General features: G+C 46.8%; 1 protein-coding gene across 1 annotated transcript in view; it reads left to right on the forward strand.

The window, feature by feature from the left end:
• The window catches only part of sspo (SCO-spondin), a gene marked incomplete at its 5' end in the record, with an annotated part of 592,643 nt that extends 572,357 nt beyond the window's left edge, over nucleotides 1-20,286 (forward strand). Inside the window, 3 exons of the mRNA XM_080183006.1 lie at nucleotides 1,398-1,548; nucleotides 13,761-13,873; nucleotides 20,203-20,286. Coding sequence (XP_080039132.1) covers nucleotides 1,398-1,548; nucleotides 13,761-13,873; nucleotides 20,203-20,286 — 348 coding nt within the window. The remainder of the gene's footprint in view (nucleotides 1-1,397; nucleotides 1,549-13,760; nucleotides 13,874-20,202) is intronic.
• Nucleotides 20,287-27,497: the final 7,211 nt, after the last annotated feature.

A 27,497-nucleotide genomic window follows, 5' to 3' on the forward strand; every position in this document is an offset into this window, starting at 1 on the left:
CAGTTTTGGTCTCCTTTTCTGAGGAAGGATGTTCTTGCTCTCGAGGGAGTGCAGTGAAGGTTTACCAGGCTGATTCCGGGGATGGTGGGACTGATGTATGAGGAGAGATTGACTAGGTTAGGATTGTTTTCACTGGAATGAGGGGGAATCTCATACGGACTTATAAAATTCTAACAGGATTAGACAGGGTAGATGCAGGGAGGATGTTTCCAATGGTGGGGGAGTCCAGAACCAGGGGTCACAGTCAGAGGATTCAGGGTAGACCATTTAGGACGGAGGTGAACATAGAACATAGAACATTACAGCGCAGAACAGGCCCTTCGGCCCACGATGTTGCGCCGACCAGTTACAAAAACAATGACCCACTAGCCTATACCAATCCCTTTTCGTCCATAAACCTATCCAGAGATCTCTTAAACGCCCCCAAACTAGACGCATTTACAACTGCAGCAGGCAGGGCATTCCAATCCCTCACCACCCGCTGGGTAAAGAACCTACCCCTGACATCCGTCCTGTAGCTACCCCCCCTTAATTTAAAGCCATGCCCCCTCGTGCTAGCTTTCTCCATCCGAGGAAAAAGGCTATCACTATCCACCCTATCTAAACCTCTAATCATCTTATATGTTTCAATAAGATCCCCTCTTAGCCGCCTTCTTTCCAACGAAAACAACCCTAAATCCCTCAGTCTCTCCTCATAGGACCTCCCCACCATACCAGGCAACATCCTAGTAAACCTCCTCTGCACCCTCTCCAACGCCTCCACATCCTTCTTGTAATGCGGGGACCAGAACTGCACACAGTACTCCAAGTGCGGCCGCACTAGAGTAGTGTACAGTTGCAACATTACACTGCGACTCCTAAATTCAATCCCCCTACCAATAAACGCCAAGACACCGTACGCCTTCTTAACAACCTTATCTACTTGATTCCCAACTTTCAGGGATCTATGTACACACACACCTAGATCCCTCTGTTCATCCACACTATTCAAAGTCCTCCCGTTAGCCCTATACTCGACACATCTGTTGCTCCTACCAAAGTGAATTACCTCACACTTCTCCGCATTAAATTCCATCCGCCACTTCTCGGCCCAGCTCTGCAACCTATCTAAGTCTGAGGAGACATTTCTTCACCCAGGGAGTGGTGAGCCTGTGGAATTCATTCCCACAGGAAGTAGTTAATGCCAAAACATTGAATGTATTTAAGAGGCGGCTGGATATTGCACTTGGGGTGAATGAGATCACAGGTTATGGGGAGAAAGCAGGATCAGGCTATTGAGTTGGATGATCAGCCATGATCGTAATAAATGGCGGAGCAGGCTTGAGGGGCCGAATGGCCTCCTGCTGCTCATATCTTCTATGTTTCTATGAACCTTATGTGCCACGTGTTTGTTACAGGAACCATACCTGCACAGTGTTTGCGAATGCTGCAGTTACCGTCTTGACCCTAAAAGCCCAGTGCGGTTCATGAACTTGGAATGTGAGAATGGAAATGTGGAGCCTGTTGTTCTGCCAGTTATTCAAAGCTGTGAATGCAGCAGCTGCCAGGGTAAGTACCAGTTTGCACTGAGAGGAACCATGCAGCATCTGACAGTTCATAGAATCCCTACAGTGCAGAAGGAGATCATTCAGCTCATCAAGTCTGCACGAACCCAATCCCACCCAGGCCTGATCCCCATAACTGCATGCATTTACCCTGACTAGTTCCCTGACACTATGCAGATGTGGGGAGAACGTTCAAGCTCCACATATACAGTCATCCAAGCCAGGATTCAAACCCAGATCCCTAGCGCTGTGAGGCAGCAGTGTTGGCCACTGTTCCGCCCACCAAACTTGTTCTGTTAGAGATGAAAGGCATGTGAGCTTCATACACATATCACCAGATTGGGGGGTTATATAGCACTATGTCAGAGACGTGGCTTGAAGAGGGAAGTTCTCCATTCTGGCTACAAGATACTTAGGAGAAATAGCAAAAAGGTATCATGGATAATGTTCCAGAGTTGGAAAGTAATGTTGTGATTCACACAAAGGACTGCAATGGAGAATAAGGAAACAGTTACACTGCTGGGTTTGCACTTCCTTCTTTTCTTGTAGCAGTCCATCTCCGGAGGTGGTGATTTGTGGCCTGCTGGTTAATGATGTGTTAGGAAGAGCTTGGTGTAGTTCCGGACCCCCACTTTGACATTGCCATCATGGCTGCATCTCCTGCAGGGGAAGACAATGCTGAGAAGGTGCACAATTCGCTGCCTTCTATTTCCTCTAGATCCTCTTCTCAACCAGCTGATCTTCCATCGGTGTTTACAGCACAGGAGGCCATTCAGCCCATCAGGTTTATGCTGGTCAGCAAAGATCTGACTACACCAATCCCATTTTCCAATGTTTGTCCTAAACCCTGGAGTTTACGGCAGCACAAGTGAATATCTAAATACTTCTGAATTCAATTTTAAAAATCTGGAATTAAGAATCTTCTCTTGACCATGAAACCATTGTTGATTGTTGTAAAAACCCATCTGGTTCATTCATGCCTTTTAGGGAAGGAAATGGGAAATCTGCTGTCTTGGTCTGACCTTAACGTGACTCCAGAGCCATAGCTTTGTGGTTGATTCTTAACTGCCCTCTGAAAAGGCCCAGTTACACATTCAGCTCAAGGCTTAGCCAGCAAGATCCACATCCCATAAACAAATAAAAAAGAAAACTACTTTTGTGGCTTCCAGGAGCTGCAGCTGGAGACAGGGTCCAGGAATGATGTCCTTGCAATCAGCGTTGCAATGAAGAAATCACGATGTTAAGAAGTGTTTTGTTTTTGGAAGAAGGATTAACTGAGAAACATCACAAATAAGTGAATGTCAGGGTCATTGTAATAAAGTAGGGTAAGGGTTGTGAAGTTTGCATAAGGGAGGTAAGTTAATAGTATTGTTATGTAAGTAAGATCTTTTGTTAAAAAAGGGAGTGATCCCAAGGCTTTTTATGTATATATTAGGAGCAAGAGGGCAGCGAGAGAAAGAGTAGGCCCATTCAAGGACAATGGAGGGAAGTCATGCATGGAACTACAGAGAGTGAGCGAGATCCTTAATAGAAATATAGAAACATGGCAGATAGAAGAAGGAGGAGGCCATTTGGCCCTTCGAGCCAATGAGTACTTTGTATTGGTATTCACCAAGGAGAAGGACATGATGGATATTGAGATCAGAGATAGGTGTGTGAACACTCGAGAGAATATCAATATATTAAAAGGAGGAAGTGTTGAGTATCCAAAATCGCATTAAGGTAGACAAGTCCCCGAAACTGGATAGGAACTATCCCAGGTTACTGCAGGAGGCAAGGGGAGAAATGGCTGAGGCCTTAAACAAAGAGAAGGACTTGGTGGATGATGAGTCTGGGAAAGAGTGTGTAGATAATTTGAGACATGTTGAGATCAAAAAGGAGGAGGTATTGGGGTTCTTGAGAAATATTAAGGTAGACAAGTCTCCAGGGGCTGATGAGATATACACCAGAATACTGAGAGAGGCAAGGGAGGAAATTGCTGGGACTTTGAGAAAAACCTTTGTATCCTCACTGGCTACAGGGGAGGTCCCAGAGGATTCAAGAATAGCCAATGTTGTTCCTTTGTTTAAGAAGAGTAGCAAGAATAATCCAGGTCATTACAGGCTGGTGAGTCTTATGTCAGTGGTAGGGAAATTATTGGAGAGAATTCTTCGACACAGGATAGAACATAGAACACTACAGCACAAACAGGCCCTTCAGCCCACAAGTTGCGCCAATTATATCCATACCTACCAGGCCAAAGAACTATCTGTAACTCCCAATCCCATTAAATCCCATATACTCATCCAGAAGTCTCTTAAAAGACCCCAGCGATTTTGCCTCTACCACCACCAACGGCAGCCGACTCCACTCACTCACCACCCTCTGAGTGAAAAACTTACCCCTAACATCTCCTCTGTACTTGTTTCCCAGCACCTTAAACCCGTGTCCTCTCATAGCGACCATTTCAGCCCTGGGAAATAGCCTCTGAGAATCCACTCTATCTATTCCTCTCAACATTTCATAAACCTCTATCGGGTCGCCTCTCAACCTTCGTCTCTCCAGGGAGAAAAGACGGAGCTCCCTCAACCTATGTTCATAAGGCATGCCTCCCAATCCAGGCAACATCCTTGTAAATCTCCTCTGTACCCTTTCAATAGCTTCCACATCCTTCCTATAGTGAGGCGACCAGAACTGCGCACAGTACTCCAAGTGGGGTCTGACAAGGGTCTTATAAAGTTGCAGCATTACCTCCCGACTCCTAAACTCAGTCCCTCGATTAATGAAAGCCAGTACACCATACACCTTCTTGACCACATCCTCTACCTGTGAGGCCGATTTAAGAGTCCTATGGACCAGGACCCCAAGATCCTTCAGCTCCTCAACACTGCGAAGACTCTTACCCTTGATATTGTACTCCTACATCCCATTGGTCCTGCCAAAATGGACCAATACACATTTATCTGTGTTGAAGTCCATCTGTCACTTCTCTGCCCAGTCTTGCATCCTATCTATGTCACGCTGTAACTTCTGACATCCCTCCAGACTATCCACAACACCACCAACCTTCATATCGTCGGCGAACTTACTAACCCATCCCTCCACTTCCTCATCCAGGTCATTTATGAAAATGACAAACAGCAAGAGTCCGAGAACAGATCCCTGGGGCACTCCACTGGTGACCAACCTCCATGCAGAAAAAGACCCATCCACAACCACTCTCTGCCTTCTGCAGGCAAGCCAATTCTGGATCCAAAGCCCCTTGGATCCCATGCCCTCTCACCTTCTCAAGAAGTCGTGCATGGGGGACCTTATCAAACGCCTTGCTGAAGTCCATGTAAACCACATCCACCGCTCTCCCTTCGTCAATGTGTTCAGTCACATTTTCAAAGAACTCAACTAGGCTCGTAAGGCACGACCTGCCCTTGACAAAACCATGCTGACTATTTCTGATCATTCTAAACTTCTCTAAATGCTCATAAATCTTGTTCCTCAGAATCACGGGTAGATAGGTTTTTGGTAGGCAAGGGAATTAAGGGTTATGGGGAGAAAACGGGAAAGTGGAACTGAGCCACTTCAGATCAGTCATGATCTGATTGAATGGCAGGGCAGGCTCGAAGGGCTAGATGGCCTACTCCTGCTCCTACTTCTTATGCTCTTATGTTATGTTCTTATCCTCTCCATCAACTTACCAACCACTGAGGTCAGACTCACCGGTCGGTAATTTCCCGGGCTATCCCTGTTCCCTTTCTTGAAAATAGGAGCCACACCCATAATCCTCCAATCCTCTGGAACCTCTCCCGTCTCCATCAATGACACAAAGATCATTGCCAGGGGCTCTGCAATCACTTCCCTCACCTCCCACAGTAACCTGGGGTACATCCCATCCGGACCCGGCGACTTGTCTATCTTGATAGAATTTAAAAGTTCCAACACATCCTCTTTCTTAATGTCCACGTACTCAATCTTTTCAGTCTGCCGCAAACCTGCAGTACGACCGCCCAGATCAGTTTCCACCGTGAATACCGAGGCAAAGTACTCATTAAGCACCTCTGCCACTTCTTCTGGTTCCACACAGACTTCTCCCCCTTCACCTTTTATAGGTCCTATCCCTTCACTTCTCATCCTTTTACTCTTCACATATTTATAGAATGCCTTGGGATTCTCCTTAATCTTACCCAACAAGGCCTTCTCATGACCCCTTCTGGCTCTCCTAGTTTCCTTTTTAAGCTCCTTTCTACAAGCCTTATACTCCTCTAGATCCTTAACATCTCCTAGCTCTCTGAACCTTTTGTACGCCTTTCTTTTCTTCCTGACCAGGTTCACCACAACCTTCGTGCACCACGGTTCCAGCGATCTACCAAAACCTCCTTGTCTCTTCAGAACGTTGTTGTGCAGAGCTCCAGACAAACATTCCTTGAAAATCCGCCACCTTCCTTCAGTACTTTTCCCCAAGAACACCTCCTTCTGGTTTACTCATCCAATTGTCTGCCTGATGTTTTCATATTTCCCCTTACTCCAGATAAGAAATAGGAGCAGGAGTAGGCCATCTAGCCCTTCGAGCCTGCCCTGCCATTCAATAAGATCATGGCTGATCTGTCGCTGCTCAGTTCCACTTTCCCGCCCTCTCCCCATAACCCTTCCTAGCCTGCCTGATCCTATCTCTTTCCAATGCTGTCGTGAAGGAGATAGAATTATGATCTCCATCCCCGAGATGCTCTCCCACCGAGAGATCCATCGCCTGTCCTGGTTCATTAGCCGGCACCAGGTCAAGTACAGACTCTCCTCTCATAGGCTTATCCACGTACTGTGTCAGGAAACCCTCCTGAACACACCTAACAAACTCCTCCCCATCCAAACCCCTTACCCTGGGGATATTCCAGTCGTTGTTTGGGAAATTGAAGTCTCCCATCACGACAACTCTGTTATTACTACATCTCTCTAGGATCTGTTTCCCTATCTGCACCTCAGCTTCCCTGTCACTATTGGGTGGCCTGTAGAAAACACCCAGGAAAGTTATTGACCCTTTGCTGTTCCTAACTTCCACCTACAATGACTCCGTAGACAGTCCCTCCACAGCATCCACCTTCTCTGCAGCCGTGACACTGTCTCTGATCAACAGTGCCACTCCAGCACCTCTTTTGCCTCCCTCCCTGTCCTTCTATGAGGATGTGTCTAGGGCGGTGGATAGAGGAGAGCCGGTAGATGTGGTGTTTCCTGATTTTCAGAAGGCGTTTGATAAGGTGCCACACAAGAGGTTATTACAGAAGGTTAGGGGGCATGGAGTTGGGGGTAGGGTGTTAGCGTGGATAGGGGATTGGCTGTCAAATAGGAGGCAGAGAGTGGGGTCAGTGGGTGCTATTCGGATTGGCGGTTGGTGACGAGTGGAGTGCCCCAGGGGTCGGTGCTGGGGCCTCAGCTATTTACCATTCGTATAGATGATCTGGAGGAGGGAACAGAGTGTATGGTGTCGAAATTTGCTGATGACACCAAGATTGGTGGAACGGCAAATTGTGCGGAGGGTGTGGAGAGTCTGCAGGAGGATCTAGATAGGTTTGGCGAATGGGCCAGGAACTGGCAAATGGAATTTAATGTTAGCAAGTGTGAAGTTGTCCACTTTGGTAAGAATAATGGTAGGAAGGACTATTACTTACATGGCGAAAAATTGCAGCATGCAACGGTGCAGAGGGACCTCGGGGTCTTTGTGCATGAGTCGCAAAAACCCAGCCTGCAGGTGCAGCAAGCAGGTGGTCAGGAAGGCGAATGGGATGCTGGCCTTCATAGCGAGGGGGATTGAATATAAAAGTAGGGAGGTCTTGCTGCAGCTGTATAGGGCATTGGTGAGGCCGCAGCTGGAGTACTGTGTGCAGTTTTGGTCACCGCACTTACGCAAGGATATTTTGGCCTTGGAGGGAGTGCAGAGGAGGTTTACTAGGCTGATACCGGAGTTGAGAGGGTTGGACTATGAGGAGAGGCTGAATAAACTAGGCTTGTACTCGTTAGAGTTTAGAAGAATGAGGGGAGATCTCATTGAGACATATAAGATGATGAATGGGATGGATAGGATAGAGGTGGAGAGGCTCTTCCCACTCAGAAAGGACAGTAGGACTAGACGGCACAGCCTCAAGATAAGGGGGGGAGCAGTTTAGAACGGAGTTGAGGAGGAACTTCTTCACTCAAAGGGTGGTGAATCTCTGGAACTCTCTGCCCGTTGAAGTGGTGGAGGCTGCCTCGCTAAATATATTTAAGACGCGGGTAGATAGGTTTTTGATAGGCAAGGGGATTAAGGGTTATGGGGAGAGGGGGGGAAAGTGGAATTGAGCCACGACATATCAGCCATGATCTTATTGAATGGCGGGGCAGGCTCGAAGGGCTAGATGGCCTACTCCTGCTCCTATTTCTTATGTTCCTGAAACATCTGAATCCCGGCACCTGAAGCATCCAGTCCTGTCCCTGAGACATCCAAGTCTCCTTAATGGCTTAAATCCAATTGGATTTACTCCAATTGGAAATAAGTGGACGTATTAGCAAGAGACAGCAAGGTTTTGTGAAGGGGAGGTCATGTCTCACGGAATTGATCGAGTTTTTCGAGGAAGTGTTGAAGATGATTGATGAGGGTAGGGCAGTGGATGTTGGCTACACGGACTTCAGTAAGGCCTTTGACAGGGTCCCTCATGGCAGAAGGTGAAGTTGCATGGGATCAGAGGTGAGCTAGCAAGGTGGACACAAAACTGGCTCAGTCATAGAAGACAGTGGGTAGCAGTCTAAATGAGGTAAGGTGATCTTCTAGAGTTCAAAAAACCGAGGTGAGGTATCTAAATGGATATAAAATTGGCTTCTTGGCAGGAGCTAGATTGTGGAGGGATTTTTTTATCAAACTGGAGGCCTGTGACCAGCAGTGTGCCCCAGGGATCAGTGCTGGGTCCACTGTTATTTGTCATTTATATTAATGATTTGGATGAGAATATAGGGGGCATGGTTAGTAAGTTTGTCGATGACACCAAGATTGGTGGCATAGTGGACAGGAAGAAAGTTATCTCCAGTTGCATCAGGATCTTGATCAATTGGGCCAGTGGACTGATGAATGGTAGATGGAGTTTAATTTAGACAAATGTGAGGTGATGCATTTTGGCAGATTGAACCAGGGCAGAACTTCTATGTTCTATGTTCTAGGGCTCACTCAGTTAACGGTAGGACATTGGGGAGAGTTATAGAACAAAGAGATCTAGGGGTACATGTTCATAGCACCTTGAAAGTGGAGTCACAGGTGAACTTCACCGAGTGGTGAAGAAGGCATTCGGCATGCTTGGTTTCATCGGTCAGAACATTGAATACAGGAGTTGGGATGTCTTGTTGAAGTTGTACAAGACATTGGTAAGGCCACACTTGGAATACTGTGTGCAGTTCTGGCCACCCTATTACAGAAAGGATATTATTAAACTAGAAAGAGTGCAGAAAAGATTTACCAGGATGCTACAAAGACTTGATGATTTGAGTTATAAGGAGAGGCTGGATAGACTAGGACTTTTTTCTCTGAAGCGTAGGAGGCTGAGGGGTGATCTTATAGAGGTCTATAAAATAATGAGTGGCATAAATCAGTTAGATAGTCAAAGTCTTTTCCCAAAGGTAGGGAGTCTATAACTAGAGTGCTTAGGTTTAAGGTGAGAGGAGAGAGATACAAAAGGATCCAGAGGGGCAATTCGTTCTCACAGAGAGTGGTGAGCGTCTGGAAGAAGCTGCCAGAGGTGGTAGTAGAGGGGGATACAATTTTGCCTTTTAAAAAGCATTTAGACAGTTACACGGGTAAGATGGGTATAGAGGGATGTGGCCAAACGCGGGCAATTGGGATTAGTTTAGATTAAAAAAAGGCTGCATGGACAAGTTGGGCCGTAGGGCCTGTTTCCATGCTGTAAACCTCTATGACTCGATGACTCAGTGGAAAGTCGTGTTTCTGAATGGAGGCCTGTGACAAGTGGCGTTCCCCAGGATCAGTGCTGGGACCTTTGCTGTTTGTAATATATATAAATGATTTGGAGGAAAATGTAACTGGATTTATTGGTAAGGTCGTAGATGACATAAAGGTTGGTGAATTTGTGGATAGCGATGAGGACCGTCAGAAGATTCAGCAAGGTATAGATTGGTTGGAGACTTGGACGGAACATAAGAACATAAGAAATAGGAGCAGGAGTAGGCCATCTAGCCCCTCGAGCCTGCCCTGCCATTCAATAAGATCATGGCTGATCTGTCGTGTCTCAGTTCCACTTTCCCGCCCTCTCCCCGTAACCCTTAATCCCCTCGCTTATCAAAAACCTATCAACCCGCGTCTTAAAAATATTTAGCAAGGCAGCCCCACCACTTCAACGGGCAGAGAATTCCAGAGATTCACCACCCTTTGAGTGAAGAAGTTCCTCCTCAACTCCATTCTAAACCGCCCCCCCTTTATCTTGAGGCTGTGCCCTCTAGTCCTACTGTCCTTTCTGAGTGGGAAGAGTCTCTCCACCTCTATCCTATCCATCCCATTCATCATCTTATACGTCTCAATGAGATCTCCCCTCATTCTTCTAAACTCTAACGAGTACAAGCCTAGTTTATTCAGCCTCTCCTCATAGTTCAACTCCCTCAACTCCGGTATCAACCTAGTAAATCTCCTCTGCACTCCCTCCAAGGCCAAAATATCCTTGCGTATGTGCGGCGACCGAAAGATGGCAGATGGAGTTTAATCTGGACAAATGTGAGGTAATGCATTTTGGAAGGTCTAATACAGATAGGAAATACACAGTAAATGGCAGAACCCTTATGAGTATTGATAGGCAGAGGGATCTGGTTGTACAGTTGCACAGGTCACTGAATGTGGCAGTACAGTTGGAGAAGGTGGTCAAGGAGGAATACGTATAGAACATTATGATGTCGCGCTGATCTTTGAAACCAATCTAAAGCCCATCTAACCTACACTATTCCAATATCATCCATATGTTTATCCAGTGACCATTTAAATGCCCTTAATGTTGGCTAGTCCACTACTGCTGCAGGCAGGGCATTCCACACCCTTACTACTCTCTGAGTAAAGAACCTACCTTTGACATCTGTCCTGTATCCATCACCCCTCAATTTAAAGCTATGTCCCTTCGTGCTAGCCATCACCATTTGAGGAAAAAGGCTCTCACTATCCACCCTATCTAAGCCTCTGATCATCTTGTGTGCCTCTATTAAGTCATCTCTTAACCTTCTCTCTAATGAAAACAGCCTCAAGTCCCTCAGCCTTTCCTCATAAGGCCTTCCCACCATACCAGGCAACATCCTGGTAAACCTCCTCTGCACCCTTTCCAATGCCTCCACATCTTTCTTATAATGCGGCGACCAGAACTGTACGCAATACTCCAAGTGCGGCCGCACCAGAGTTTTGTACAGTTGTAACATGACCTTTTGGCTCTGAAACTCAATCCCTCTACCAATAAAAGCTAGCACACTGTATGCCTTTTTAACAACCCTATCAACCTGGGTGCCAACTTTCAGGGATCTATGCACATGGACACTATGATCTCTTTGCTCATCCACACTACCAAGTATCTCACCATTAGCCCAGTACTCTGTATTCCTGTTACTCCTTCCAAAGTGAATCACCTCACACTTCGAACATAGAATACTAGAGCACAAATAGGCCCTTCAGCCCACTAGTTGCGCCGATCACTTCTATACCTACTAAGCCACAGACCTATCCATAAACCCCCAATCCCATTAGATCCCATATACTCATCCAGAAGTCTTTTAAAAGACCCCAGCGAGTTCGCCTCCACCACCACCGACAGCAGCCGATTCCATTCACTCACCACCCTCTGAGTGAAAAACTTACCCCTAACATGTGATCGGCGCAACTCGTGGGCCGAAGGGCCTGTTTGTGCTGTAGTGTTCTATGTTCTATCTCCTCTGTACTTGCTTCCCAGCACCTTAAACCTGTGTCCTCACGTGGCGACCATTTCAGCCCTGGGAAATAGCCTCTGAGAATCCACCCTATCTATTCCTCTCAACATCTTATAAACCTCTATCAGGTCACCTCTCAACCTTTGGCTCTCCAGGGAGAAGAGTCCCAGCTCCCTCAACCTATCTTCATAAGGCATGCCTCCCAATCCAGGTAACATCCTTGTAAATCTCCTCTGCACCCTTTCAATAGGTTCCACATCCTATGTGGACCATAGGCGACCAGAACTGCGCACAGTACTCCAAGTGGGGTCTGACAAGGGTCTTATAAAGTTGCAGCATTACCTCCTGACTCCTAAACTCAATCCCTCGATTAATGAAGGCCAGTACACCATACGCCTTCTTGACCACATCCTCCACCTGCGAGGCCGATTTAAGTGTCCTATGGACCCGGACCCCAAGATCTCCTGTTCTTCAACTCAGCTAAGAGTCCTACCCTTGATATTGTATTCCTTCATCCCATTGGTCCTGCCAAAATGGACCACTATACACTTATCTGCGTTGAAGTCCATCTGCCACTTCTCCGCCCAGTCTTGCATCCTATCTATGTCACGCTGCAACTTCTGACATCCCTCCAGACTATCCACAACACCACCAACCTTCGTATCGTCTGCGAACTTACTAACCCATCCCTCCACTTCCTCATCCAGGTCATTTATGAAAATGACAAACAGCAAGGGTCCTAGAACAGATCCCTGGGGCACTCCATTGGTGACTGACCTCCATGCAGAAAAAGACCCATCCACAACCACTCTCTGCCTTCTGCAGGCAAGCCAGTTCTGGATCCACAAGGCCAAAACCCCCTGGATCCCATGCCGTCTCACCTTCTCAAGAAGTCTTGCATGGGGGACCTTATCAAACGCCTTGCTCTGCATTATACTCCATTTGCCACCTCTTAGCCCAGCTCTGCAGCTTATCTATGTTCCTCTGTAACCTGCAACATCCTTCCGCACTGTCCACAACTCCACTGACTTTAGTGTCATCTGCAAATTTACTAACCCATCCTTCTATGTCCTCATCCAGCTCATTTATAAAAATGACAAACGGTGTGCTTGCCTTCATCGACCAGGCATTGAGTTTAATAAATTGGCAAGTCACGTTGCCAATAAGCTTTGTAGAACAAAAGAACAAAAAACAAAGAAAATTACACCACAGGAACAGGTCCTGCGGCCCTCTAAGCCTGCACCGACCATGCTGCCTGACTTAACTAAAATCTCCACCCTTCCGTGGACCATACCCTTCTATTCCTATCTCATTCATGTATTTGTCAAGATGCCCCTTAAAAGTCACTACCATTTGCCGCTTCACTACCTCCCCCGACAACGAATTCCAGGCACCCACCATTCTCTGTGTAAAAATCTGCCTCGTACATCTCTTTTAAAACATGCCCCTCGCACCTTAATCCTATGCCATCTAGTCATTGACTCTTCCACCCTGGGAAAAAGCTTCTGACTATCCACTCTGTCCATGCCTCTCATAATCTTATAGACTTCTATCAGGTCTCCCCTCAACTTCCGTCGCTCCAGTAAAAACAAACCAAGTTTCTCCAACCTCTCCTCATAGCTAATGCCCTCCGTACCAGGCAACATCCTGGTAAACCTTTTCTGTACTCTTTCCAAAGCCTCCACATCCTTCTGGTAGTGTGGCAACCAGAATTGAACACTATATTCTAAGTGCAGCCTCACTAAGGTTCTATAAAGTGTCAATTTATAAACTCAATACCCCGGCCGATGAAGGCAAACATGCCGCATGCCTTCTTGACTGCCTTCTCCACCTGCATTGCTACTTCCAGTGACCTGTGTTCCTGTACACCCAGATCCCTTTGCACTACCAAAAAGATATGGAGGCTTTGAGGAGAGTACAGAAAAGATTTACCAGGATGTTGCCTGGTATGGAGGGCATTAGCTATGAGGAGAGGTTGGAGAAACTTGGTTTGTTCTCACTGAAACGGCGGAGGTTGAGGAATGACCTGATAGAAGTCTACAAGATTATGAGAAGCAAGGTTTAAAGGAGATATATGAGACAGGTTTTTTACACAAAGGGTGATGGATGCTTGGAACTCGCTGCCATGGGATGTAGTGGAAGCAGATACAACAGTGAATTTGAAGGGACGTCTGGACAAATACATGAATCGGATGGAAATAAAGGGATATGGGCTCCAGAAGGGTAGGGGGTTTTAATTCAGTTGGGCAGAATGGTCAGTGCAGCCTTGAAGAGCTGAAGGGCCTGTTCCTGTGCTGTAATTTTTTTTGTTCTTAACAGATATCTTCACATCCTTTTTTGCCACTGGTGAGTTTCCAGAAGACTGGAGAATAGCCAGTGTTTTTCCATTGTTTGAGAAAGGAAGCCAGGATAACCCAGAAAATTATAGGCCGGTGAGCGTGATGTCTCTGATGGGGAAGCTTTTGGGGAAGATAGTGAAGGACAGGATGTATGCACATTTGGGAGAAAATGGACTACTTAGTGACAGGCAGCATTGTTTTGTACGAGAAGGTCATGTTTCACCAACTTGATTGAGATTTTTGAAGAGGTGACAAAAATAATTGATGACTGAAGGGCTGTGGATGTGGTTTATATGGATTTTAGTAAGACATTTGACAAGGTCCCGCATCACAGGCTGATACAAGAACTAAAGTCACAAGGGATTCGGAGTGGGCTGGCTAGATGGATACAGAATTGGCTTGTTATAGAAGACAGAGAGTAACGGTGGGGGTGTTTTTCAGAATGGAGATCTGTAGCTAGTGGTGTTCCGCAGGCATTGGTGCTGAGTAAATGAATAGGGACGGAATAGAGGGATATAGGCCGTGTAAGGGCAGAAGGTTTCTCTTAGTTTAGTTAGGGCATCATGATCAGCACAGACTTGGAGGGCCGAAAGACCAGTTTTTGTGCTGTACTGTTCTTTCTTTGTTCCAGATGGGGGTCTAATTCATAAGTTCACATATGACAAATATTGATGGTGTGGTAAAAAGCAAGGTGGATTACCTTAGATTACAGGATGATACAGGTGGGTAGAACAGTAGGAAATGGAATTTAACTCTGAAAAGGTGAGGTGATTCATTTTGGGAGGATGAGTCATGATCGTATTGAATGGTGGAGTGGAGTCCATAGGACAAGTAATCAGGATCAATGGGACAGGTAATTGGTGTCAATAGGACAGGTAATCGGTGTCAATGGGACAAGTAATCGGGGTCAATGGGACAGGTAATCGGGGTCAATGGGACAGGTAATCGGGGTCAATGGGACAGGTAATCGGGGTCAATGGGACAAGTAATCGGGGTCAATGGGACAGGTAATCGGTGTCAATGGGACAAGTAATCGGGGTCAATGGGACAGGTAATCGGGGTCAATGGGACAAGTAATCGGGGTCAATGGGACAAGTAATCGGGGTCAATGGGACAGGTAATCGGTGTCAATGGGACAGGTAATCGGTGTCAATGGGACAAGTAATCGGTGTCAATGGGACAAGTAATCGGTGTCAATGGGACGGGTAATCGGTGTCAATGGGACAGGTAATCGGTGTCAATGGGACAAGTAATCGGTGTCAATGGGACAGGTAATCGGTGTCAATGGGACAAGTAATCGGTGTCAATGGGACAGGTAATCGGTGTCAATGGGACAAGTAATCGGTGTCAATGGGACGGGTAATCGGTGTCAATGGGACGGGTAATCGGTGTCAATGGGACAGGTAATCGGGGTCAATGGGACAAGTAATCGGGGTCAATGGGACGGGTAATCGGTGTCAATGGGACGGGTAATCGGTGTCAATGGGACGGGTAATCGGTGTCAATGGGACGGGTAATCGGTGTCAATGAGACGGGTAATCGGTGTCAATGGGACGGGTAATCGGTGTCAATGGGACAAGTAATCGGGGTCAATGGGACAAGTAATCGGGGTCAATGGGACAGGTAATCGGGGTCAATGGGACAAGTAATCGGGGTCAATGGGACAGGTAATCGGTGTCAATGGGACAAGTAATCGGTGTCAATGGGACAAGTAATCGGGGTCAATGGGACAAGTAATCGGGGTCAATGGGACAGGTAATCGGTGTCAATGGGACAAGTAATCGGTGTCAATGGGACAGGTAATCGGGGTCAATGGGACAAGTAATCGGGGTCAATGGGACGGGTAATCGGTGTCAATGGGACGGGTAATCGGTGTCAATGGGACGGGTAATCGGTGTCAATGGGACGGGTAATCGGTGTCAATGGGACGGGTAATCGGTGTCAATGGGACGGGTAATCGGTGTCAATGGGACGGGTAATCGGTGTCAATGGGACGGGTAATCGGTGTCAATGGGACAAGTAATCGGGGTCAATGGGACAAGTAATCGGGGTCAATGGGACAGGTAATCGGTGTCAATGGGACAAGTAATCGGTGTCAATGGGACAAGTAATCGGTGTCAATGGGACGGGTAATCGGTGTCAATGGGACAAGTAATCGGTGTCAATGGGACGGGTAATCGGTGTCAATGGGACAAGTAATCGGGGTCAATGGGACAAGTAATCGGGGTCAATGGGACAGGTAATCGGTGTCAATGGGACAAGTAATCGGTGTCAATGGGACAAGTAATCGGTGTCAATGGGACGGGTAATCGGTGTCAATGGGACAAGTAATCGGTGTCAATGGGACGGGTAATCGGTGTCAATGGGACAGGTAATCGGTGTCAATGGGACAGGTAATCGGTGTCAATGGGACAGGTAATCGGTGTCAATGGGACAAGTAATCGGTGTCAATGGGACGGGTAATCGGTGTCAATGGGACGGGTAATCGGTGTCAATGGGACAGGTAATCGGGGTCAATGGGACAAGTAATCGGGGTCAATGGGACGGGTAATCGGTGTCAATGGGACGGGTAATCGGTGTCAATGGGACGGGTAATCGGGGTCAATGGGACGGGTAATCGGTGTCAATGGGACGGGTAATCGGTGTCAATGGGACAAGTAATCGGGGTCAATGGGACAAGTAATCGGGGTCAATGGGACAGGTAATCGGTGTCAATGGGACAAGTAATCGGTGTCAATGGGACGGGTAATCGGTGTCAATGGGACAAGTAATCGGTGTCAATGGGACGGGTAATCGGTGTCAATGGGACAGGTAATCGGTGTCAATGGGACAAGTAATCGGGGTCAATGGGACAGGTAATCGGTGTCAATGGGACGAGTAATCGGGGTCAATGGGACAAGTAATCGGGGTCAATGGGACAGGTAATCGGTGTCAATGGGACGAGTAATCGGGGTCAATGGGACGAGTAATCGGGGTCAATGGGGCAGGTAGTCGGGGTCAATGGGGCAGGTAATCGGTGTCAATGGGACAAGTAATCGGGGTCAATGGGGCAAGTAATCGGGGTCAATGGGACAGGTAATTGGGTTCAATGGGACATGTAATCTACTCCTGCTGTGGGTCTTGTGCTGTTTTAAATAGCAAATATTTGAAATGATAACTAAAGAAGTGATTGCAGAGCCTCTGGCTCTGATCTTCAGGTCGTCGTTGGCCTCTGGTATAGTACCAGATGATTGGAGGTTAGCGAATGTTGTCCCATTGTTTAAGAAGGGGAACAGAGACTTCCCCGGGAATTATAGACCGGTGAGTCTCACTTCTGTTGTGGGCAAGGTTTTGGAAAAAATTATTAGGGATAGGATTTATAGTTATTTGGAGAGTAATGAGTTGATTGGAGATAGTCAGCATGGTTTTGTGGCGGGTAGGTCGTGCCTTACTAACCTTATTGAGTTTTTTGAGAAAGTGACCAAAGAGGTGGATGGGGGTAAGGCAGTTGACGTGGTGTATATGGATTTTAGTAAGGCGTTTGATAAGGTTCACCATGGTAGGCTTCTGCATAAAATGCAGATGTATGGGATTGGGGGTGACCTAGGGAACTGGATTAGGAATTGGCTAGTGGATAGGAGACAGAGGGTAGTGGTTGACGGTAAATATTCATCATGGAGTTCGGTTACAAGTGGTGTGCCTCAGGGATCTGTGTTGGGGCCACTGCTGTTTGTGATTTTTATTAATGATCTGGATGAGGGTATAGTTGGGTGGATCAGTAAATTTGCTGATGACACCAAAGTCGGAGGTGTGGTAGATAGTGAGGAAGGGTGTCATAGTTTGCAGGAAGACTTAGACAGGTTGCAGAGCTGGGCCGAGAGGTGGCGGATGGAGTTTAATGCAGAGAAATGTGAGGTAATTCACTTTGGTAGGAATAACAGATGTGTTGAGTATAGGGCTAACGGGAAGACTTTGAATAGTGTGGAGGAGCAGAGGGATCTAGGTGTATGTGTACATAGATCCCTGAAAGTTGGGAATCAAGTAGATAAGGTTGTTAAGAAGGCATACAGTGTCTTGGCGTTTATTGGTAGGGGGATTGAATTTAGGAGCCGTAGCGTTATGTTGCAACTGTACACAACTCTGGTGCGGCCGCACTTGGAGTATTGTGTGCAGTTCTGGTCCCCACATTACAGGAAGGATGTGGAGGCTTTGGAGAGGGTGCAGAGGAGGTTTACCAGGATGTTGCCTGGTATGGAGGGGAGATCCTATGAGGAGAGGCTGAGGGATTTGGGGTTGTTTTCGCTGGAAAGAAGGAGGCTAAGAGGGGATCTTATTGAAACATATAAGATGATTAGAGGTTTAGATAGGGTGGATAGTGATAGCCTTTTTCCTCTGATGGAAAAATCTAGCACGGGGGGCATGGCTTTAAACTAAGGGGGGGTAGTTATAGGACAGATGTCAGGGGTAGGTTCTTTACCCAGAGGGTGGTGAGGGATTGGAATGCCCTGCCTGCTGCAGTTGTAAATGCGCCTAGTTTGGGGGCATTTAAGAGGTCTGTGGACAGGTTTATGGACGAAAAGGGATTGGTTTAGGTTAGTGGGTCATTGTTGTTTTTTTTTTAACTGGTCGGCGCAACATCGTGGGCCGAAGGGCCTGTTCTGCGCTGTTATGTTCTATGTTAAATGTGGCTTTAAGAAGACCTTAAAGGGAAAGAAATAAGTGTAGATTTGGAGAGGATTATGGAGGACTTTTCAGAACTTTGCACTTGGGCAGCTATGGAAACAATTACCAATAGAAGCTAGGAGATGTATTGGATGAAGTAGGAAAAGTACAAATACTTCAAAGATGGGACTAGAAAAAGTTAAAAGGGTAGAGAGAAGCAGGATAATGGGAGAGATTTGAAACAAAGATGGGAGCATCCATTGTCATTGGAGACCCTTAAGCACCTGGGTGATAGCCAAATAAAACTTGGTTCTCAGTAGGATACTGGCAGCAAGATTTATCTGGGCTTAAGTTTACAGAGTAAAAGATGGGGGGTGGGGGGGAGGAAGGGAGGAGGTGTGCAGACAAGAAAGTATTGGAGTAGTCAACTCTAGAAGTGACAAAGTTATGATGGAAGATTTCAGCACTGGATGAGCCAGGGATGAGGTGAGCTGATAACACAGAGCTGGAAATAGCTGGACTTTAATGACTTTATGTGGACTAGACTTGAAAGTTATTCTTGGAATCAAATATTTCACTGAGATACTGAATAACCGAGTTCAGCCCCAGAAGGTTGTCAGGGAGAGGATCGAGTGGAGCATCAGAAAGCACTTCTAGAAGGGACCAAATCCATTTTCCCAATATTCAGCTCATCCAGTACACAAATTTGGATAAAGATTCTGACAATTTAGAGAGTGGAGAGATCGATGAGAATAGTGAGGAGGTAAATTTGGTTATTGTCACAATACATATGGAACTTGCAACTTTGTCTTGGATGGTGAAGCAGTCAGAATTGGTAAGGAAGGTACTTGATTTTACCATCTAGATGCTGTTTTTGGGCACGGAAATTTGGTAAAGTCGGGCGTGAGATGAGTAGCCTGAACATGACCGTCTCCGTGCTAGTTCCTCCTTTACCAAGTGCCTAAATTGGCCACGATCAGGACCGCACCTGAAACGGGCTCAACGTCAATTTAAATGTATCTGCGTGCATTTAATTTGACTTAATGCACTGAACATGCAAACTTACTGGCACTTCCCCCTTTACCACGGCGTTCGCCCAACCAGATTCAGCACGAAACAGACATGGTCTGCAAAGGTCCGATTCGAGCGTTCCAGCCCCCAAAGAGGTAAGTTCAGAGCTTCCGGTGGCTCCCTGACTTAGATCGGTGGTGGGGGGTGGGGGATGTGTGTGGAAACAGGTTGGTTTTCTGGTGGGCGCTGAGGGGAACTGGGGGCGGGGGGGGGGGGTCCTCTGCCACTCCACTGAGGGGGGGAGGGGCCTGTGATCAGTCTGTGTAGCGGGATGTGGGGAGGTAAGGGTCAGTTATGTTGCGGGGATGGGACAGTGTCCGTGGGGGGCTGAGGGGTCATGTTATCCGGACCGGGAGCGATGTAGCAGGGGAGCATCTTTCTATTTTTTTCCTGCGCATGTGCAGTTGGAGGCACTAATAGGAGCTGCAGGGTTTTGGGCGTGATAAGCCCCGCCCACAGTGTGATTGAGAATCGCTGATTTTGTATCAGACAGAGTGCGTATGGAGGCGCCTGAGAACAGGTCTAAAAGTCAGATCTGAAACACTCCTAGATTCGACACTTAGAGTCAAAGTGGTAAAATCAGGCCCGTAGTAACAGATTACAGAGAGTTACAGACTGGCAAGAAGGTCAGACACATCCTGGATCTCAATGACTTCAGCATCATTTTTGGATTAGTTGACTGGCTAAACTGATTATTGTGTATTTTCCAGGTGGAGATTATTCGGGACGCTGATGTTATCCATTATTCGGATCACTCTGTGCATCCAATTATTGATGGAATATTCACTTTTTAACACGGCTGAGCTTTCCTTCAGAAATTATTGTATGGAAAGCCAAAAAAACTGTAAATATTATCTGTATTTACTCCTAAGAATGTTTTTCTTATTGACTGAAGTCACTCAAGTTGCATGACATTAAGACTGTGTGACCCTGTTTTTCTAATAAAGAGGTTTCTATCCTTTTATTGATGACTCTGTTTGTGTAGACTAGAACCCATTCACCCAATGTCTGAGAAATATACTCAACTTTACCGTAAGGACCCTGCACATTGGATTTAAATGTGATTTTCTTATCCCTGGAGTTTGCAACCTGGTTCAATATGTGAAATGACCAGATTAGATCCAACTGCCCAATGTCAAGAATAATTAGATCCATACCATCGTAAGAATGCCTTTGTAACTCAGGATTCAGCACACTGAACTCCCTCCATGTAATACATTCTTTAGCATGTACTTCCTAAAGCAATTTCTATAGTCTCAACACCACTCCTTTGCTTTGTTACCTCTTTATAAAACTAAGATGTGGAGATGTCGGCATTGGACTCAGGTGGGTACAGTAAGAAATCTCACAATACCAGGTTAAAGTCCAACAGGTTTATTTGGAATCATGAGCTTTTGGAGCACTCATCTGATGAAGGAACAGTGCTCTGAAAGCTTGTGATTCCAGATAAACCTGTTGGATTTTAACCTGATGTTGTGAGACATCTTAGTTTAAAGCTAAGGACAGAGGGAGACAGTGGCAGAGTGGTATTGTCACTAGACTAATAATCCAGAACCCAGGATAATGCTCTGGGGACCCAGGGTTCAAAGGGCAGCACAGTGGCACAGTGGTTAGCACTGCTGCCTCACAGCACCAGAGACCTGGGCTCGATTCCTGGCTCGGGTCACTATCAGTGCAGAGTCTGCATGGGTTTCCTCCGGGTTCTCTGGTTTTCTACCACAATACAAAGATGTGTGGGTTACGTTGATTGGCCACGCAAATTTGTCCCTTAGTGTCGGCGGACTAGCTAAGGTAATTGCATTGGATTCCAGGGATAGAGCCTGGGTGGGATTGTGGTCGACGCAGACTCGATAGGCTGAATGTCCTCCTTCTGCAATTAAAGATTCCATGATTAATCCTACCACAGCAAATAATGCAATTTAAATAACATCATGATATAAAGTTCAATAATGATCATAAAATAATTGTTGATTGTTGTAAAAACTCATCTGATTCGCTAATGTCCTTTGGGGAAGGACACCTGCCGTCCTTACCCACTCTGGCCTATGAAGAGAGATTGAATAGACTGGGTCTGTACTCTCTGGAGTTTAGAAGGCTGAGGGGGATCTTATAGAGACGTATAAGATAGTGAAGGAGATGGATAGGGTAGAGGTAGAGAGATTCTTCCCGCTTAGAAAGGACAGCAGGACTAGAGGGCACAGCCTCAAGATAAGGGGGGCGGGGGCAGTTTAGATCAGAGTTGAGGAGGAACTTCTTCACTCAAAGGGTGGTGAATCTCTGGAATTCTCTGCTCATTGAAGTGGTGGAGGCTACCTCGCTAAATATATTTAAGTCACGGGTAGATAGGTTTCTGATGGACTGGGGAATTAAGGGTTATGGGGAGAAAGCGGGAAAGTGGACCTGTTCCACTTCAGATCAGCCATAATCTCATTGAATGGCGGGGCAAGCTCGAAGGGCCAGATGGCCTACTCCTGCTCCTATTTCTTAAGTTCTTATGGCCTACATTTGACTCCAAATCCACAGCAATGTGGTTGACTCTGAAATTCTCTAGCAAGCCACGTATTTGCATCGAACTTGCTGCTAAGAAAACCAAAAGGAATGAAACCAGGTGGCCTAGCCGGCATCGACCAGGGCACTGATAAGACAACGGCAAAACCAGCTCTGTCGAATCGGTGAAATCCTCCTTTCTAACATCTGGGGGCTTGGGACAAAATTAGGACAGCTGTCTCAGGATAGTGAAGCAACAGCCTGACTTTATCATACACAACTCTTCCTGAGAGAAATTGTGAAAGGAAGGGAGGAAGAGTTCCAGGTCTAGACAAGGAGGTCAGACTGGGACATACCAAACTGCAAAAGCCTGTGGTAAACAGCAGGAGTGGGAAAACTTTAAGATTCACCAAAAGATTAAGAATAGAATCAAGTGAGCTAAGATGAACTATGAAAGGAAACTAACAGAAAACACAGATACCAAAAGCTTCTACAAATATATAAAGGGGAAGTAAATCCCGAGATGTTCAAATGAAATAAGATCTGGATGATATCCAGGCTTGGGCTGACAAGTGGCAAGTAATATTTGCACCACACAAATATCAGGCAATGACCATCACCAATAAGAGATACTCCAACTACTGCCCTTTGATATTCAATGCTGTTGCCATCACTGAATCCCCCACTGTCAACATCCTTGGGGTTACCTTTGACCAGAAACTCAATTGGACTCGCCACATAAACACAAGTGGTTACAAGAGCAAGTCAGGGTCCGAAAACACTACAGTGAGTAACTCACCTCCTGACTTCCCAAAGCCTGTCCGTCATCTACAAGGCATAAGTCAGGACTGCGATGGAACACTCACCACTTGCCTGGATGGGTGCAGCTCCAACAACATTCAACAAGCTCGACACCATCCAGGGCAAAGCAGTCCCGTTTGATTGGGACCATATCTACAAATACTCACTCCCTCCACCACTGACACTCTGTAGCAGCAGTGTGTGTTATCTACAAGATGCACTGCAGCAATTCACCAAAGATCCTTAGACAGCACCTTCCACACCCACAACCACTTCCATCCAGAAGGACAAGGGCAGATACATGGGAACATCACCATCTGCAATATCCCCTCCAAACCAGTTATCATCCTGATTTGGAAATATATCACTGTTCCTTCGCCGTCACTGGGTCAAAATTCTGGAACTCCCTTTCTAATGCATTATGGGTCAACCCACAGAACATGAACTGCAGCGATTCAAGAAAGCAATGTGCCACCATCCCCTTAGGGGCAACTAGGGATGGGCAATAAATACTGACCAGCCAGCTACACCCAAGTCCCATAAATGAGGAGGATGATATTGGTATTAAAAGGGAACACAGAGATGGCAGAGGCACTAAGTCAACATTTGCCTCTGTCTTCACGGTCGAGAATAATGAAGATTTTTCCAAAAAACTGCCATTAATAGAAGCATAGAACAGTACAGCACAGGCCCTTCAGCCCTCAATGTTGTGCTGAGCTATATCTAAACCCAAGCTCAAGCTATCCCACTCCTTATCATAGTGGTGTACTCCATGTGCCTACCCAATAACCACTTGAAAGTTCCTAAAGCGTCTGATTCCATTATCACAGCAGGCAGTGCATTCCACACCCCAACCACTCTCTGAGTAAAGAATCTACCTCAGACATCCCTCCTCTATCTCCCACCATGAACCCTAACCTTATATTAATGCAGAGGAATTTAGTGCAATAACCATCACCAGGGAGAAGGCTTTGAATAAACTAATGGGGTGGAATTTTATGATTATGTCATGTCCATTATTGGGTGCAATGTGGTCATAAAATGAGGCATGAAGTAATTGGCACTGGTTTTCGTGACTATCGTGATTTTACACCAGTAGGATTCCGATGCGGTCAGCCTCTTACCAGAGATGGGCACAAGGCTGGTTAATTTATTAACATGTCAATTTCAATGTGATGAGCGAGCCCGGCACTTATTTGTCCAGGTTCACCTGCCTCGATGACATTGCCGGGAAGTTGTCACCAGTAAGTCACTGTTGATCAGGGATAGTGTCATGGCTACAGAGAAAGAGGATGTCGTGGAGGGATTGTCTACAGAATCTCTGTGGGTGGAAGTTAGGAACAGCAAAGGGTCAAAAACTTTGCTGGGTGTAATCTATAGGCCGCCCAATAGTGACAGGGAAGTTGAAGTGCAAATAGGGAAACAGATTCTGGAGAGATGTTTTAATAACAGAGTTGTTGTGATGGGAGACTTCAATTTCCCAAACATCGACTGGAATATCCCTAGGGTAAGGGGTATAGATGGGGAGGAGTTTGTTAGGTGTGTTCAGGAGGGTTTCCTGACGCAGTATGTGGACAAGCCTACGAGGGGAGAGGCTGTACTTGACCTGGTACTGGCGAATGAACCAGGGCAGGTGATGGATCTTTCGGTAGGAGAGCATCTTGGATATGGTGACCATAATTCTATCTCCTTCACAATTGCGTTGGAACGAGATAGGATCAGGCAGGCTAGGAAGGTGTTTGTCTGGGGTAAGGGGAGATACGAAGAAGTCAGGAAGTTACTCGGACAAATAAACTGGAAGGAGGCGTTCTTAGGGAAAAGTACCGAAGGAAGGTGGCAGATATTCAAGGAATGTGTGTCTGGAGCTCTGAATGACAACGTTCCGATGAGACGAGGGGGTTTTGGTGGGTCGAGGGAACCGTGGTGCACAAAGGATGTGTTGAACCTAGTCAGGAAGAAAAGGAAGGTGTACAAGAGGTTCAGGGAATTAGGAGATGTTAAAGATCTTGAGGAGTATAAGGACTGTAGGAGGGAACTTAAAAGGGAAATTAGGAGAGCCAGAAGGGGTCATGAGAAGACCTTGGCGAGTAAGATTAAGGAGAATCCCAAGGCCTTCTATAAATATGTGAAAGGTAAAAGGATAAGAAGAGAAGGGATAGGACCGATAAAAGGTGAGGGGGGAAAGGTTTGTGTGGAACCAGAAGAAATGGCGGAGGTGCTTAACGAGTACTTCGCCTCAGTATTCACAGTGGAAGCCGATCTGGGAGATTTTGTTATGGATTTGCAGCAGATGGAAAGGATTGAGTACGTGAATATTAAGGAGGAGGATGTGTTGGAACTTTTGAATTCTATCAAGGTAGATAAGTCGCCGGGACCAGATGGGATGTACCCCAGGATACTGTGGGAGGCGAGGGAAGAGATTGCAGAGCCCCTGGCGATGATCTTTGCGTCGTCAATGGAGACGGGAGAGGTTCCAGAGGATTGGAGGATTGCGGATGTAGTTCCTATTTTTAAGAAAGGGAACAGAGATAGCCCGGGAAATTACCGACCGGTGAGTCTGACCTCAGTGGTTGGTAAGCTGATGGAGAGGCTTCTGAGGGACAAGATTTACGAACATTTGGAGAGGTTTGACATGATCAGGAATAGTCAGCATGGATTTGTCAAGGGCAGGTCGTGCCTTACAAGCCTAGTTGAGTTCTTCGATAATGTGACTGAACACATTGACGAAGGAAGTGCCGTGGACGTAGTGTACATGGACTTCAGCAAGGCGTTTGATAAGGTCCCCCATGCAAGACTTCTTGAGAAGGTGAGAGGGCATGGGATCCAAGGGCCTTTGGCCTTGTGGATCCAGAACTGGCTTGCCTGCAGAAGGCAGAGAGTGGTTGTGGATGGGGCTTTTTCTGAATGGAGGTCAGTCACCAGCGGAGTGCCTCAAGGATCTGTTCTGGGACCCTTGTTGTTTGTCATTTTCATAAATGACCTGGATGAGGAAGTGGAGGGATGGGTAAGTAAGTTCGCTGATGACACGAAGGTCGGTGGTGTTGTGGATGATCTGGAAGGATGGCAAAAGTTGCAGCAGGACATAGATAGGATGCAGGACTGGGCGGAGAAGTGGCAGATGGACTTCAACGCGGATAAATGTGTTGTCGTCCATTTTGGCAGAACCAACGGGATGAACGAGTACACTATTAAGGGCAGAAGTCTGAGTAGTGTTGAGGAGCAGAAGGATCTTGGGGTCCGGGTCCACAGGACTCTTAAATCGGCCTCGCAGGTGGAGGAGGTGGTCAAGAAGGCGTATGGTGTACTGGCCTTCATTAATCGAGGGATTGAGTTTAGGAGTCGGGAGGTAATGCTGGAACTTTATAAGACCCTTGTCAGGCCTCATTTGGAGTATTGTGCGCAGTTCTGGTCGCCTCACTATAGGAAAGATGTAGAAGCTATTGAAAGGGTGCAGAGGAGATTTACAAGGATGTTGCCTGGACTGGGAGGCATGCCTTATGAAGTTAGGTTGAGGGAGCTGGGACTCTTTTCCCTGGAGAGACGAAGGTTGAGAGGCGACCTGATAGAAGTTTACAAAATGTTGAGAGGAATAGATAGGGTGGACTCTCAGAGGCTATTTCCCCGGTTTGAAATGGTCGCTACGAGAGGACACAGATTTAAGGTGCGGGGAGGGAGGTTCAGAAGTGATGTTAGGGGTAAGTTTTTCACTCAGAGGGTGGTGAGTGAATGGAATCGGCTACCGTCAGTGGTGGTGGAGGCGAACTCACTGGGGTCTTTTAAAAGACTTCTGGATGAGTATATGGGGTTTAATGAGATTGAGGGTTATAGATAGGTCTGTAGGATGGTAGGTGATGTGGTCGGCGCAACTTGTGGGCCGAAGGGCCTGTTTGTGCTGTAGTGTTCTATGTTCTATGTTCTATGTTCTATGTAAGTCACCTGCTCCCCATGAACAGGTGGAATTGGAGGCCATTCAGCTCGCTGAGAAATTGAGAGCAGATGTTGGGGGTGGGGTGGGGGGGGGGGGGGGGGGAAATGTGGCAGAGGCCCCCCCCCCCCCGCCCCGACCCCCACCCCCACCCCCAGCCACTGCATACACTGTGTTGAGTATAGGGCTAACGGGAGGACTTTGAATAGTGTGGATGAGCAGAGGGATCTAGGTGTATGTGTACATAGATCCCTGAAAGTAGGGAATCAAGTAGATAAGGTTGTTAAGAAGGCATACGGTGTCTTGGCGTTTATTGGTAGGGGGATTGAATTTAGGAGTCGCAGCGTCATGTTGCAACTGTACACAACTCTGGTGCGGCCGCACTTGGAGTATTGTGTGCAGTTCTGGTCCCCACATTACAGGAAGGACGTGGAGGCTTTGGAGAGGGTGCAGAGGAGGTTTACCAGGATGTTGCCTGGTATGGAGGGGAGGTCCTATGAGGAGAGACTGAGGGATTTGGGGTTGTTTTCGCTAGAAAGAAGGCAGCTAAGAGGGGACCTTATTGAAACATATAAGATGATTAGAGGTTTAGATAGGGTGGACAGTGATAGCCTTTTTCCTCGGATGGAGAAAGCTAGCACGAGGGGGCATGGCTTTAAATTAAGGGGTGGTAGTTATAGGATGGATGTCAGGGGTAGGTTCTTTACCCAGAGGGTGGTGAGGGATTGGAATGCCCTGCCTGCTGCAGTTGTAAATGCGCCTAGTTTGGGGGCGTTTAAGAGATCCGTGGAT

Source organism: Carcharhinus amblyrhynchos, unplaced genomic scaffold, assembly GCF_965287045.1.
Source record: "Carcharhinus amblyrhynchos unplaced genomic scaffold, sCarAmb.v2.hapA chromosome_114, whole genome shotgun sequence".
Classification (NCBI taxonomy): Eukaryota; Metazoa; Chordata; class Chondrichthyes; order Carcharhiniformes; family Carcharhinidae; genus Carcharhinus; species Carcharhinus amblyrhynchos.